The 13,738-nt window shown below is 40.0% G+C and overlaps 1 protein-coding gene across 3 annotated transcripts in view; it reads left to right on the forward strand.

The window, feature by feature from the left end:
* TMEM245 (transmembrane protein 245) overlaps nt 1-13,738 on the forward strand; it is a 101,923-nt gene that overhangs the window by 56,508 nt on the left and 31,677 nt on the right. For all 3 annotated transcript variants that reach the window (XM_025359067.1, XM_025359068.1, XM_025359069.1), the window contains 4 exons: nt 2,678-2,776; nt 5,199-5,330; nt 12,665-12,787; nt 12,930-13,075. In XM_025359067.1, the coding sequence (XP_025214852.1) occupies nt 2,678-2,776; nt 5,199-5,330; nt 12,665-12,787; nt 12,930-13,075 (500 nt within the window). The remainder of the gene's footprint in view (nt 1-2,677; nt 2,777-5,198; nt 5,331-12,664; nt 12,788-12,929; nt 13,076-13,738) is intronic.

Raw genomic sequence — 13,738 nt, forward strand, 5'->3', positions numbered from 1 at the left:
TTGTGAAGGGGAAATGAATGATAGAGGAAAAGACAACACAGTTAAGGATTAGGTTCCGCAATATGGATTTGGAATATTCTTTCCCTCCCTAGTATTGCCTGTAGGAATAAAGGTAAGTTGCACTTTTAGTATACTGAAGTAATTAGGATTATGTAAGAATCGGCAAGATTTGTTCCCGGGCGAGTGCAGTGGTGCGATCTCAGCTCACTGCAACCCCCACCTCCTAGGCTCAAGTGGTCCTACCACTTTAGCCTCCTGAGTAGCTGGAACTACAGGCATGCACCACCATGCCCAGCCAATTTTTCTATTTTTTTATAGAGACGTGGTTTCACCATGTTGCCCAGGCTGGTCTCAAACTCCTGTGCTTACATAATCCTTCCACCATGGCCTCCCAAAGTGCTATGATTACAAGGCATGAGCCACGATGCCTGGCCAAATGGCTTTATTATATTGAGTATTTTGTTTTCAGTTTATGAATAAATATAAAGGAACAAATTGAACAGATATGTTTGCATTGAATATGTCTAGTAACTGGTTCACATATCTGTAAGGCCAGAATCAAACAAACAAAGAGTAAGGAAATAGATGTTGTAAACTAACACGGGAAAATGGTCACTCCTTTCATTACTAAATAAGAAAATAATAAATAATGGCTACATTTCATACCTGTTAAACTCCCTAAAAATTGTCCAGTTAGTTCATAAGGCTTTGAGGAAATTGGGTCATTTATGTAAATTTGAAAAGCATTAATTGGTATATTTCTTATTATAGAAGTCAGTTTACCAGTGCGTAGCAAGAGCCATTAAAATGCTCATTGTCGGCTGGGTGTGGTAACTTATGCCTGTAATCCCATCACTTTGGGAGGCCGAGGCAGGAGGATCACTTGATCCCAGACCAGCTTGAGCAACATAGTGAGACCTTGTCTCTACAAAAAAATAAGAAGATTAGCTGTGTGTGGTGTCATGCGCCTGTGATCCCAGCTACTCGGGTCTCTGAGGTGGCAGGATCGCTTGAGCCCGGGAGGTCCAGGCTTCAATGAACCGTGAACATGCCACTGTACTCCAGCCTGGATGACAGAGTAAAACCCTGTTTCAAAAAAAAAAAACACAAAAAACTCATTTTCTTTGGTTCCAGTACATTTATTTATGTCACAAGTAACCCTGCAATGAGCATCCATAGATATCCTTAAAAACTGTGTAAAAGGATGTTCATTGCAGTGTTACTCATGACATTAAAAATTAGGATTCATGGCTCGGCACAGTGGCTCACGCCTGTAATCCCAGCACTTGTGGAGGCTGAGGTGGGCAGATCACTTGAAGTCAGGAGTTCAAAACCAGCCTGGCCAACATGGTGAAACTCTGTCTCTACTAAAAATACAAAAATTAGCCGTGCACCTGTAATCCCAGCTACTCAGGAGACTGAGACAGGAGAATTGCTCAAACCTGGGAGGCAGAGGTTGCAATGAGAGCCAAGATTGCACCACTGCACTTCAGCCTGAGTGACAGAGCAAGACTCCATCTCAAAAAAAAAAAGAAAAGAAAAGAAAAAAAAGAAAAAAGATTTAATTATATATCCTTAGAGTGGGTAATGATTAGCTAATACCAGAACATAATGAACTAATAGAAAAGTATTAAAGATGAAGGTTAGTGATGGCTGAAGATTAAATGTTTATAATGCAGTAGAAAATATAGAATTCTAAATTGTCTCTATGTAAACAGGCAGAAAGTTGCAGAGGAAATAGAAAAATGGAAACAATTGTATTAAGGAAGTGGGCCTACAAATTTCTTTTAGGGATTTTTTTTTTTTTTCCTGAGACCAGATCTTACTCTATTACTCAGGCTGGAGTGCATTGGCATGATCACAGGTCAGTGCAGCCTCAACCTCCTGGACTCAGGTGATCCTCTCACCTCAGTCTCCCAAGTAGCTGGGACTGCAGGCACACACCACTACACCTGGTAATCTTTTTGTATTTTTTGTAGAGATGGGATTTCACCATGTTACTCAGGCTGGTCTTAAACTCCTGGGTTCACGTGATCTGCCCACCTCAGCCTCTGAAAGTGTAAAAATTGTTTTTTATATTATAATATGGTTTTAATAATAACTAAGTGGGATAACATCTTACAATGATAGCCTTCCTCTAAGTTACGTCGTCTCAGTGTACTTGATTTCCACAAACCCGAGGCCAGTCTGATCAATTGTAAATGAGACCGCACATCTCTCAGCATGCAAATGGAGGGAAGGATTTGTGTTTATAGCCAGCGTCCTAAAATTTTACTTAAAGTTCTGTGGTAATTCTTAATAATAGAGATAAATGTAACATGAGACATATGTATAATGGAAGAGCACTGGGATTACAGGGGAAAGATTTTTCTCTAGACAGGTAAGATCAGATAAGTCAGCAATCATGGCTTCATTTGCATCATTCTCTGATAGCGTGAGGTAGCTCTCTTAGAGACCTGAGAATAGAGCAAACAAGATAGAAGCAAAAAGATGAGAAAGGAAATTTACTGGGAATCGTCAGGAGTAGAGTTTAAGGAAAGAACATAATGTGGCTAGAGATAAATAGTCTGGAACATTTTTGTTTGATTTGAAACAAATGTAAATACGCAGCATATATTAAATTTACTCTATTGTTGCCTGAAATATTGTACCAGGTCGTATCTGTGTTTTTTTCTAGCTCCATAAAATTCTAGGAGATAAGGTGAACAATACTGCTGTAATTGAAAAGCAAGTACTAGAACTTTGGGACAGACTGTATCACTCTTGGTTTGTAAAGGTAAGTTATTTTAGCTAAGGTTTTATGTTGTAAACTAATAAAGTCCTTTTATTGACTCATCAACTAGATAGGATTATATTCACAGCAGGATTTCATTCATGGAAATTTTAAAACAGCAAAACCCTTAAGCCTCAGGTCACTAAAGTCAGTGTGAGTTGATGGTTAGTCTCCATGGCAGAACCTGCCTACCTCTCTGGTGCATCAGTATTCCATCCTCAGTCTGTTGTCATGGACATCTCATCCTCTAGACCAGCTCTGTGCGGGAGAAGTGTAATGCAGGCCACATAAGGTAATGTTAAATTTTCTAGTACTTATACTCAAACAAATTTTACCTGTTTTAGTTTTTCAGTGATACTTTATTTAATCCAGTATACCCCAAATACTATTATTTTAATATATAATCATTAGAAAAAATTTAATAAGATATTTTATATTCTTTTTTTTCCATACTGTCTTTGAAATCTAGCATGCATTTTATACCAGCAGCACGTCTCAGTTTTTGAGCTAGACATATTTTAAGTGCTCAGTAGCCACATGTGGCTAGCTTCTACTGGCTACTGTTTTAGACAGTACAACTGTAGGCATTAAGAACTTTTCTTTGAGGAAGTGAAACTGGATCTAAAAGCTTAGAGATCTTTTACTTTTTATTTTTATTTATTATTATTATTTTTTGAGACAGGGTCTCACTCTTGTCACCCAGGCTGGAGTGCAGTGGTGTGATCTTGGCTTACTGTAACCTCCATCTCTTGGACTCGAGTGATCCTCCTGCCTCAGCCTTCTGGGTAGCTGGGATTACAGGTGCATGCCACCATGCCTGGTGAATTTTTTTGTATTTTTTGTAGAGGTGGAGTTTTGCCATGTTGCCCAGGCCATCCTATACACTAGTTCTGGCAGGGCCTGTGGGCTAGCAGGAGCTGTGCTATGTATAGAGTGGGCAGAGTTGGTGGTGATGATTCTGAGTTGATGTAAGGAGAGCAAGTATATATGTAAGTCTCTTAATGTAGGGTGGAGGGGGAGGAGGGCTGATTTTAAATTTGAATTTGTTCCTTAGTGACTTGTTTGGGATTACGTACTCTTGCTTTGGGATGAGTTGAGGGAAGATTGTTAGTTTTTATAGATTTCAAAGACTTGAGAAAAAATATCCAGGGAATATCTAGGTGAGTATCATAGATTTGATCTCATCTGCTGAAAAACCAGATAATTAGAAAGGTGTATCTATTTCTTTTGCTAACTCTGGGACTGCTTACAGACAAATAGCTTTTATTACCCCTCATACCTCGTGAGCTTTATTTTATAGTAGAGGAAGGTCAGTGTTTCATAAGCATGGGTTTGTTAAGCGGTTAAGTACAGTGTGTCCCCCAGTGTGCTGGATGATCGGTCCTAAGACACCCCACTGGTACCAAAATCCAGGGATGCTCAAGTTCTTTGTACAAACTAGCATATTTGTTGGCTGGGCATGGTGGCTCATGTCTGTAATCCTGGCTGTTTGGGAGGCTGAGGTGGGAGGATCACTTGAGGCTTGAAGCTTCAGACCAGCCTGGGCAATGTAGTGAGACCCCATCTCTACAAAAAATTAGCTGGGTGTGGTGGTGTGCGCCGATAGTCCCAGCTACTTGGGGAGACTGAAGTGGGAGGATCACTGAAGCTCAGGAGTTGGAGGCTGCAGTGAGCTATGACTGCACCATTGCACTCCAGTCCAACCTGGTGACAAGGCGAGCAAGACCTTGTCTCTAAAAAAAGAAGACGACATTCCTACCATCATGCGTGTCTAATTTTTAAATTTTTGTAAAGATAGGGTCTCACTGTGTTGCCCAGGTTGGTCTTGAACTCCTAGGCTTAAGTGATCCTCTTGCCTCAGCCTCCCAAAGTGGTAGGATTACAGGTGTGAGCCATTCTACCTGGCCCTTATCTCTTTCAAAGTTAGTTATTCTCGTATCTCTGCCAATGTCTTCCAGATAGACAAATTCTATTTACTGCCTTACATTTGCTTGTTATATTCTTCTCTCCTCGTTTTGCTTATCTTGTATGGTAAATTAAAAAGAAAAATGAGGAAAGGAGGAAAAAGCAAAGATGGGAGATCAAGAGAAAGGTAGAGGACCTAAAAACTAAAAAAAAAAAAAAAAAGTAAATGCTATTTAGTGTGTTGTTGTAGATACTGAGGAGTAAGATGTGTTTGCAAATGTATTTAGGAGGGAAGCACTGGAGCCAGACTTAGCCAAGGTACCTAGAATATAAACAAAAGCATTTTTTATTTCAGGTCTTTAAATGGAGTTCTTAGCTGATTTCTTAAATAGTGGAAAGTTCTTCTCCTTGGAGTACTTACTGAAGTGATTAAGGGGACCTGAAGCAAAATGTGACTTTTATACTTTTTGATCTTTAGATTAAGATGGGAATTTCATGTCTGCACTGTTTTATTCCATAGAATGTAACACACTCTGGAAGGCACAAAGGACAGAAGTTGCATGTCAGTCGTCAGAATAGCTGGCTGGGAGACATTCTGGACTGGCAGGATATTGCTTCCTTTGTTCACGAGAACATTGAGACATTTCTTTCGGTAAGAAATAGTATTTATAGTTAAGCTGAAGTTCAAAATAAAAGACACTCTAATTCCAAGTTTTCCGTATGCATTTTGAGGCCTCATCTATCCTGTTTTTAACGTCATGACATTTACATGTTTGAGAACTCTGAATACACTAGGATGATGTTCAAAAGCCACAGGCATCAGGTGTCACCACTCCCTTGGTATTTCCCCTGTGGTTGTAGAGTGAGAGATGCTGAGTCCTGAGTGATGCTGTGGGCTGCCAGATTCTCAGATAGGGATCCTCGTCCTCCCTCTAGGCTGATCAGGATGTCTCCAATTGGACTACTAGAGAGGGACCTGCCTTTGTGGTGTATGAAGACCCTTGACTAGATAGAAATATGGTTCCAGTTACATTGGAGGGATGGGATGTGTTGAATGCTTAGCTTGTTACCTTCCCACCTAACCTCCCACCGTGCGCCATCACCTTTGCAGTCTTTGCAGCATTCCTAAGTGCTAACTACTGCTCCTCCTCATTCCATAGCATATTTTGTATGGTGTCTTGGACATAGAATTTCACAGAGAGTAATTTTCTTGTGCATAAACTTGTGACTTTCATCAAGTGAACAAAAATTGAGGTTTGCTGTACTAAACTTTTTAAAATTAATTTTTTTTTTGAGACGGAGTCTCATTCTGTTGCCTAGGCTGGAGTGTGGTAGTGTGATCTCAGCTTACTTCAACTTCCGCCTCCCAGGTTCAAGCGATTCTCCTACCTTAGCCTCCTGAGTAGCTGGGATTACAGGCGTGCACCACCACACCCAGCTAATTTTTTCTTTTTTTTTTTTTTTTTTTTGCATTTTTGTAGATACAGGTTTCTCCGTGTTGACCCAAACTGGTCTTGAACTCCTGACCTCAAGTGGTCTGCCTGCCTTGGCCTCCCAAAGTGCTGGGATTAGAGTCATGAGCCATCGCACCTGGCCTAAATTTAATTTTTATCAAAATAATACATGACCATCACTGAAAAGGCAATAACGCTGAAAGATTTGAATAAGCAGCAGTGCCCTGTTGTATGCCTCCCAATTTCCCATCTTTTTCTTTACAAACAACTGTCAATTCTTTTAGCTTTCCCTGGGTATTTACCTCTGAATTTCTAAAATAATGTTTATGCTACTCTTTTCTTTGTTTTGCAGTTTTAGATGTTATCTTTTGCCTTCTTAATGTGGAAGGTGAAGTGCTATTAATCAGATATTGGGCCTTTAACATGGATTCCTTAATTTTGAAAGCCTCTTTTCTGTTTTCTATCTCTTTGTTTTCTTTTTCCCCTGAGAAATAGCTTCAACTTGCCTTTGAAACAGTGATTGAGGGTGGGCGCGGTGGCTCATGCCTGTAATCCCAGCACTTTGGGAGGCCGAGGCGGGCAGATCACCTGAGGTTGGGAGTTCAAGATCAGCCTAACCAACGTGGAGAAACCCCGTCTCTACTAAAAATACAAAATTAGTCTGGCGTGATGGCGCATGCCTGTAATCCCAGCTACTCAGGAGGCTGAGGCAGGAGAGTCACTTGAACCTGGGAGGCAGAGGGTATGGTGAGCTGAGATTGTGTCATTGAACTCCATCCTGGGTAACAAGAGCGAAACTCCATCTCAAAACAAAACAAAAAAAGAAACTGTGATTGAAATTTTCATTTTTCCTGCTATCATACTTGTAATATCCAACAGCTCTTTCTTCTGAACCATCCTTTTTTACTTATTTGAGAATATTACTAATAAAATATTTAAAATGTCTTCTGCTCTCTCTTTGCTCTACGTTTCTTTAAAGTTTGTTTTGTTTTCTCTTTTGTTACCTGTCTGGGGATCCCTGGCAGTATGTTCCTTTTTAAGAGTGCAACACTAAAAGCAGCTGGAAGGTCCCTGCCAGATCAGCCTATAGAAAAGCCCATTAGTCAGTCAGCAGGTTCCATCCAGTATCCTGGACCTTCCAGTTGGCTCTTTAATGCCAGTGCATACACAAAATAGTGTATCATCTAATAATACCTTTGAATGTTTGCTTTCCCCCAAAATTCAGGTGTGTTAACTAAAAGTTACTGAATCCCTTTTTGTTTTGTTTTGTGACTGTAGTCATTGAACTTAAAAGGATCTGGTTTTTGTTTTGTTTGTTTTTTTGAGACAGGGTCTCACTCCGTCACCGAGGCTGGAGTGCAGTAGCGCGATCTCGGCTCACTGCAAGCTCCGCCTCCCGGGTTCATGCCATTCTCCCGGGTTCAAGCCATTCTCCTGCCTCAGCCTCCCGAGTAGCTGGAACTACAGGCACCCGCCACCATGCCCGGCTAATTTTTTGTATTTTTTAGTAGGGACAGGGTTTCACCGTGTTATCCAGGATGATCTCAATCTCCTGACCTTGTGATCCACCCTCCTCGACCTCCCAAAGTGCTGGGATTACAGGCGTGAGTCACCGCGCCTGACCTAAGCATCTCTTACTGATGAATGAAGTGACAGTGTTAAATCATACTAAGATAGATGATAAAGAAAAATTAAATTTTATAAATTCTTATGGAAAGAGAAGAGGCAGTTTTTGACACTAAAATAACAGTTTTGCTGTGTAGTCCCTCAAAAAGAAAAGTACAATTTCTGTATCCCTAAACACATTTAAATATTGAGTAATGGACAGTTCAGGGAACAGATGATTATTTAGTAGTTTTTGTATGAAATATTTTGTGTCAAATATTGTGCTAGGTGCTTAATATTTTCCAATTTAATTCTCCCAGTGATTCTGCAAAACTAGTATAATTGCCTTCATTTTAATAACCAAAAAAAGGCTCAGAGGTGTTAAATAGTTAGCATGGTAAATAGCAGTTGATATTCAGATTCAGTTCATCTTTCCTTGGCTCCAGAGGCCAGACTTTATATGTAATGTGTTATCTTTCAAACTGTATTTCATTCTCTAGAGAACTCAACATTTCTTAGTCTCATACCTTTATATTTTTATTTGCTTTGTTTTGTCAGTTTTTTTTTTTTGGATATTGTTGTAAATAGTTGGCTTAGGCCAGTCTTGTTCATGAAATCTTCGCAGTGTATTTCAGAACACATTGAGGTTTCTCTACATTCAGATTCCTTTTGCATTTATTGTTTTCACTCTTTTGATACCTAAACATATTTTTGACACTTTAGTGTTTATACCCAATCTGCTGGACTAGATTATAAGTTTTTGGAGGTAGAAGGAATCTCATATATCCCTACCTTAGAATTTAGTACAGTGTTAGGTCCTCAATTAAACTAAGAGAAGCACATTAGACTGTAGTGCAGTGATTTGACTGTGGCTTACTGCATCCTCGACCTCCTGGGCTCAAGCCATCCTCCTGCTTCATCCTCCTCCTTCTTCTCCCTGAGTAGGTGAGACTACAGGCATATACCACCACACCCAGCTGATTTTTAATTTTTAAGTTTTTTGCAGAGATGGGGTCATGCTATGTTGCATAGGCTGGTCTTGAACCCCTGAGCTCAAGCTATTCTTTCACCTCGGCCTCCCAAAGTGCTGGGATTACAGACATGAGCCGCTCAGCCAATAATTATTTTTGTATTTAGAAATACAGTGGCTGAGTTGAAATGGTGTTTTGAGGTCACCTGACTCATCTCCCTTCCTTTATAGATAGATAAAAAAGATTGGAACTAGAGAAAGATAGCAGAGCTCATGTGGTCCATCGTCTCCAGGCTCCCTCCCAACTCTCTGAGGCAGACAGAGGTGGCTCAGTTCTGCCAGGGGAGACATTTTCCCTTATTTAGACCTCTGCATCTCTGCAATGTCCTGTTCCTCCTCTGTTTTTCTAAACTGTTGCCTTTGAATCTCCTTCACTGGCTCCATAAGAAGGTGGGCTGATGGCTCTTAATAAGTACTGGGAAATCAAATTAATAATCAAACGGTTGTTTGGTGAGTGGTGGACTCAGAGTAAAGGACTGCAGAGCCACTGGAGATGGTGAGGCCTTGTTGGTCAGTTCTTATCCACAGTAGAGACCACCTTTCATGACCACATTGCTTAGTTGGTTCAGTAAGTCTCTTGGGCTTTTTATATGTTTCATAATGAACTCTTTGTGACGTTCTTCCAGTACTTACATTGCTATTGTTGATTAAACTGATATCAAACCTGGCTCATGTTTTCTACTTATGAGTTAGGATCCTTTTTTTTTTTTTTTTTTTTTTTTNTGGCTCATGTTTTCTACTTATGAGTTAGGATCCTTTTTTTTTTTTTTTTTTTTTTTTCTTTTTCCAGAGACAGACTCGCTTTGTCATCCAGTCTGGAGCGCAGTGGCATGATCTCAGCTCACTGCAACTTCCACCTCCTGGGTTCAAGAAATTTTTGTGCCTCAGCCTCCTGAGTAGTTGGTATTACAGACCACCACATTCACCTAATTTTTTTGTATTGTTAGTAGGGATGGGATTTCACTATATTAGCCAGGCTGGTCTCAAACTCCTGGCTTCAAGTGATCCGCTCACCTTGGCCTCCCAAAGTGCTGGGATTACAGGTGTGAGCCACTGCACCCAACCTGAGTTGCAATACATTTTGTCTCCATAAATCTGTTTTGTTTTCAGAGTTTCATGGGCCTTGGTATTGTGCCTGCCTTTACCCATTTTCTCCTTCCTAAGCCTGCCATATAAATTAAAACCACTTTACTTTAAGGATTTAGTTAATATTCTAGAAATGTTTTTTCCTCTGTTTTCTCCAGTTGATTCCCTTTCTTTCTTTCAAATAGGAAAGGTTACTTTTTTGTTGTTGGAGACTAACAGTCTAAAATTAATGTATTTAGTTAATTTCTTAAGAATTACCACAAGGTATTTTCTCTTAATGCAACCCAGAAACTTTTTTTTTTTTTTTTTAAATAAAAATTCCAAAATGACTGAAGCTGCAAAAAGAATGCTTGTCAAATCACAAGTAAAGGCATTGTTGGCTTGTTTCTTGGAACTGATGGCATTGTTCATTCATTCTTTATCCCACGAGGTCAACTAGTCAATCTTGCATATTTTTGTGGGCATTGTGAAGCATTTTCAAGGTTTTATGTAAGGAGTTTTTGTAAATGAAACCAGCCTGCCAGAGTTCTCTTAGGAAACTGAGCTGAGGTTTGCAAGAAATGCCAAGGGCAACAAAGTATGCCTTTATAAATGGTACATCTGAAGTAGGAAAGGAATGGAGAGGACTTTTCGTAGAACAGATGGACATATGACAAAAACCAGAACTGCTGTTTTGGGAAGGGCACCAAAACAAAAATCAGATGTTGTGAGTTCTGCCCCACAGCATATAAGCTCTAAGCTCTAGTTCTACTTACTAGCTTTGTGCCCTTAGGCAAGTTTTTAAAAAAATTGGTGAACTTCAAATTATGTATCTATAAAATAGAGATAATATCGTCCACATTTCTTCACTCATGGCATTGTTGGGAGGTCTGTGGAAGCATTTTAGAAATGGTAATGGGAGGTGTTTTTCTGGTCATTTTGCTTTTGTATTTTTCATTAAGAGGAAGGATAGTCCACTTGGGAAGAATGGAACAGATATTATAATAAGGGGATTTGAGATCGTAAATGAAACATGCAGGTATACTATAAATATTGTACCTCTCCTTTATTAATATTTAACATCTATGAGAAACCTTCCTCATGATATCTGGTTCTAGTGAATGTGTAGGTGACAAATCAGCTGAACTCAGTAGACCTCAATATACTGGTCACTGCCTGTGTCAGGAAAGATTTTTGGCCTCAGAGCACTGCTCTTGTCCCTGTCTGTTGATTGCTTTTCTTGTGATTTAATGAAGTCATTGAGGTGATGCTTTTTATATTTGTAGATAGCTCTAAGTTGGAAATGGCAAGGGTGGGCGCCAGGCAGCCAGTAAAGCAAATACTGGAATTTCATGGCCTGCACTTAGGATCCTACAAGATAAATATCACCACAGGTTGTACTCTAGCATATTCCCCTGGAGGTAAAGTCATGACATGTGTCACATAATAATGTCTCTGTTAATGATGGGTCACATAATGCAATCATGGTCCCATAAGATTTATAGTACTATATTTTTACTGTACCTTTTACATGTTTAGATATACAAATACCTGTATTGTGGTTGCATGTGGTATTCAGTACAGTAACATGCTACAAAGGTTTATAGTTTAGGAGTAGTAGATTGTATCTCATAGCCTATATGTGTGCCAGGCTTTACCATTTAGGTTTGTATCAGTACACTTTATGACGTTTGCAGGGTGAAATCGCCTAATGACACATTTCTCAGAATGTATCTCCATCATTAAGTGAGGCATGACTATATTTTTTCTCTGCTTGCCATTTTTACATAGCTACAATGATATATATATATATATATATATATATTTTTTTTTTTTTTTTTGTTTTTTTTTTTTTTTTTTGAGACGGAGTCTCGCTCTGTCACCCAGGCTAGAGTGCAGTGGCCGGATCTCAGCTCACTGCAAGCTCCGCCTCCCGGGTTCACGCCATTCTCCTGCCTCAGCCTCCAGAGTAGCTGGGACTACAGGCGTCCGCCACCAGCCCGGCTAGTTTTTTTATTTTTTTTTACTGGAGACGGGGTTTCACCGTGTTAGCCAGGATGGTCTCGATCTCCTGACCTCGTGATCCGCCCATCTCGGCCTCCCAAAGTGCTGGGATTACAGGCTTGAGCCACCGCGCCCGGCCTACAATGATATATATATGTATGTATGTATATGTGTGTGTGTGTGTGTGTGTGTGTTTTATTTATTTATTTATTTATTTGTTTATTTATTTTGAGGCAGTGTTTTGTTCTTGCTGCCCAGGCTAGAGTGCAATGGCAGGATGTCGGCTCACTGCAACCACTGCCATCTGGGTTTAAGCGATTCTCCTGCCTCAGCCTCCCAAGTAGCTGGGATTACAAGCATGCGCCACACCACACTTGGCTAATTTTGTATTTTTAGTAGAGACAGGGTTTTACCATGTTGGTCAGACTGGTCTGGAACTCCTGACCTAAGGTGATCCACCTGCCTCAGCCTCCCAAATTGCTGGGATTACAGGTATGAGCCACCATGCCCCACCAATTATATATAAAAATTTTTAATCCTGTTTTTTAAATTTAGCATTTTATTATAAAATATTTTACCATGTTATAACAGTGATGTTTTTAATGGCTGTCTATATTATTTGGTGTGGATTCACCATTTTCTTTACTATTGATTATACAACTGTTTTTGGTTTATTTTTTAATTTTTTTATTTTTCATTTGAAGTAATCCTCAGTTCTTAGCTTTTCAGTTCATGTTACTAAAACACTGTATTAAAAGCACACTAGATGGCTGTAGAAACTTTTTTCATGAGGATTGGTTCTGATATCCAGCTTTTCCTCCTCGCCAGATCTTGGAGTCTCTGTGGATCGTTATGAGCCGGAATGTGAGCCTGCTCTTCACCACTGTCACTACACTCTTGACCATCCTCTTCTACAGCGGGACAGCCCTTCTCAATTTTGTACTTTCTCTGGTATGTCCACATAGATAAGTACACCTCACATTTCCTTCCTTGTTAAAGCATATTTCTGATTTCATTTGCAATTACAGATGTCTGTCTTCCTATAGTTTCCAAATACGATTTTTTTTAGGAGATATTGTCCTTTGTTTTGCAGATAATTTTCCTGACCACACTATTTTATCTATTAAGTTCCAGTGATGAGTACTACAAGCCAGTGAAGTGGGTGATAAGCCTGACTCCACTATCTCAGCCAGGTCCTTCTTCTAATATTATTGGCCAGTCTGTGGAAGAAGCTATCAGGTAGGGATAAGGTTTATGCTATTCTTATTTCTCCCAGAATTTTTTTTCCATGATAAGCCTGTTTTTTTGTCATGAGCATCCTGATAACATTCAGTGCTAAACTCTGAAGGACTCTGGTATTTTCAAGGTTTTCATCTCATTTTGAGAGGATAAATATGCACAGTGCAGTTGTTAATAAGAAAAAGATTCAGGCCGGGTACAGTGGCTCATGCCACTCAGATTGCTTGAGGCAGGAGGATTGCTTGAGGCGAGGAGTCTGAGATCAGTCTGGACAACATAGTGAGACCCTGTCTCTATAAAAAAAATTTTAAAAATTGTCTGGGCTTGGTGGCATGCAGCTGTAACCCCAGCTACTTGGGAGGCTGAGGCTGGAGGCTTGCTTGAGGAACTTGAGGTTACAGTGAGTTGTAATCACGCCACTGCGCTCCAGCCTTGGTGACAGAGCTAGATCCTGTTTTCTTTGTTTTTTGGAGATAGATTGCAGTGGTGTGATCTTGGCTCAGTGCAGTCTCTGCCTCCAGAGTTCAAGTGATTCTCCTGCCTCAGCCTCCCAAGTAGCTGGGACTACAGGCGTGCACCACCACACCCGGTTAATTTTTGTATTTTTAGTAGAGACTCGGTTTCACCATGTTGGCCAGGCTGGTCTCAAACTCCTAACCTTAA

The sequence above is a fragment of the Theropithecus gelada genome, chromosome 15 (genome assembly GCF_003255815.1).
Source record: "Theropithecus gelada isolate Dixy chromosome 15, Tgel_1.0, whole genome shotgun sequence".
NCBI classification, from domain to species: Eukaryota; Metazoa; Chordata; class Mammalia; order Primates; family Cercopithecidae; genus Theropithecus; species Theropithecus gelada.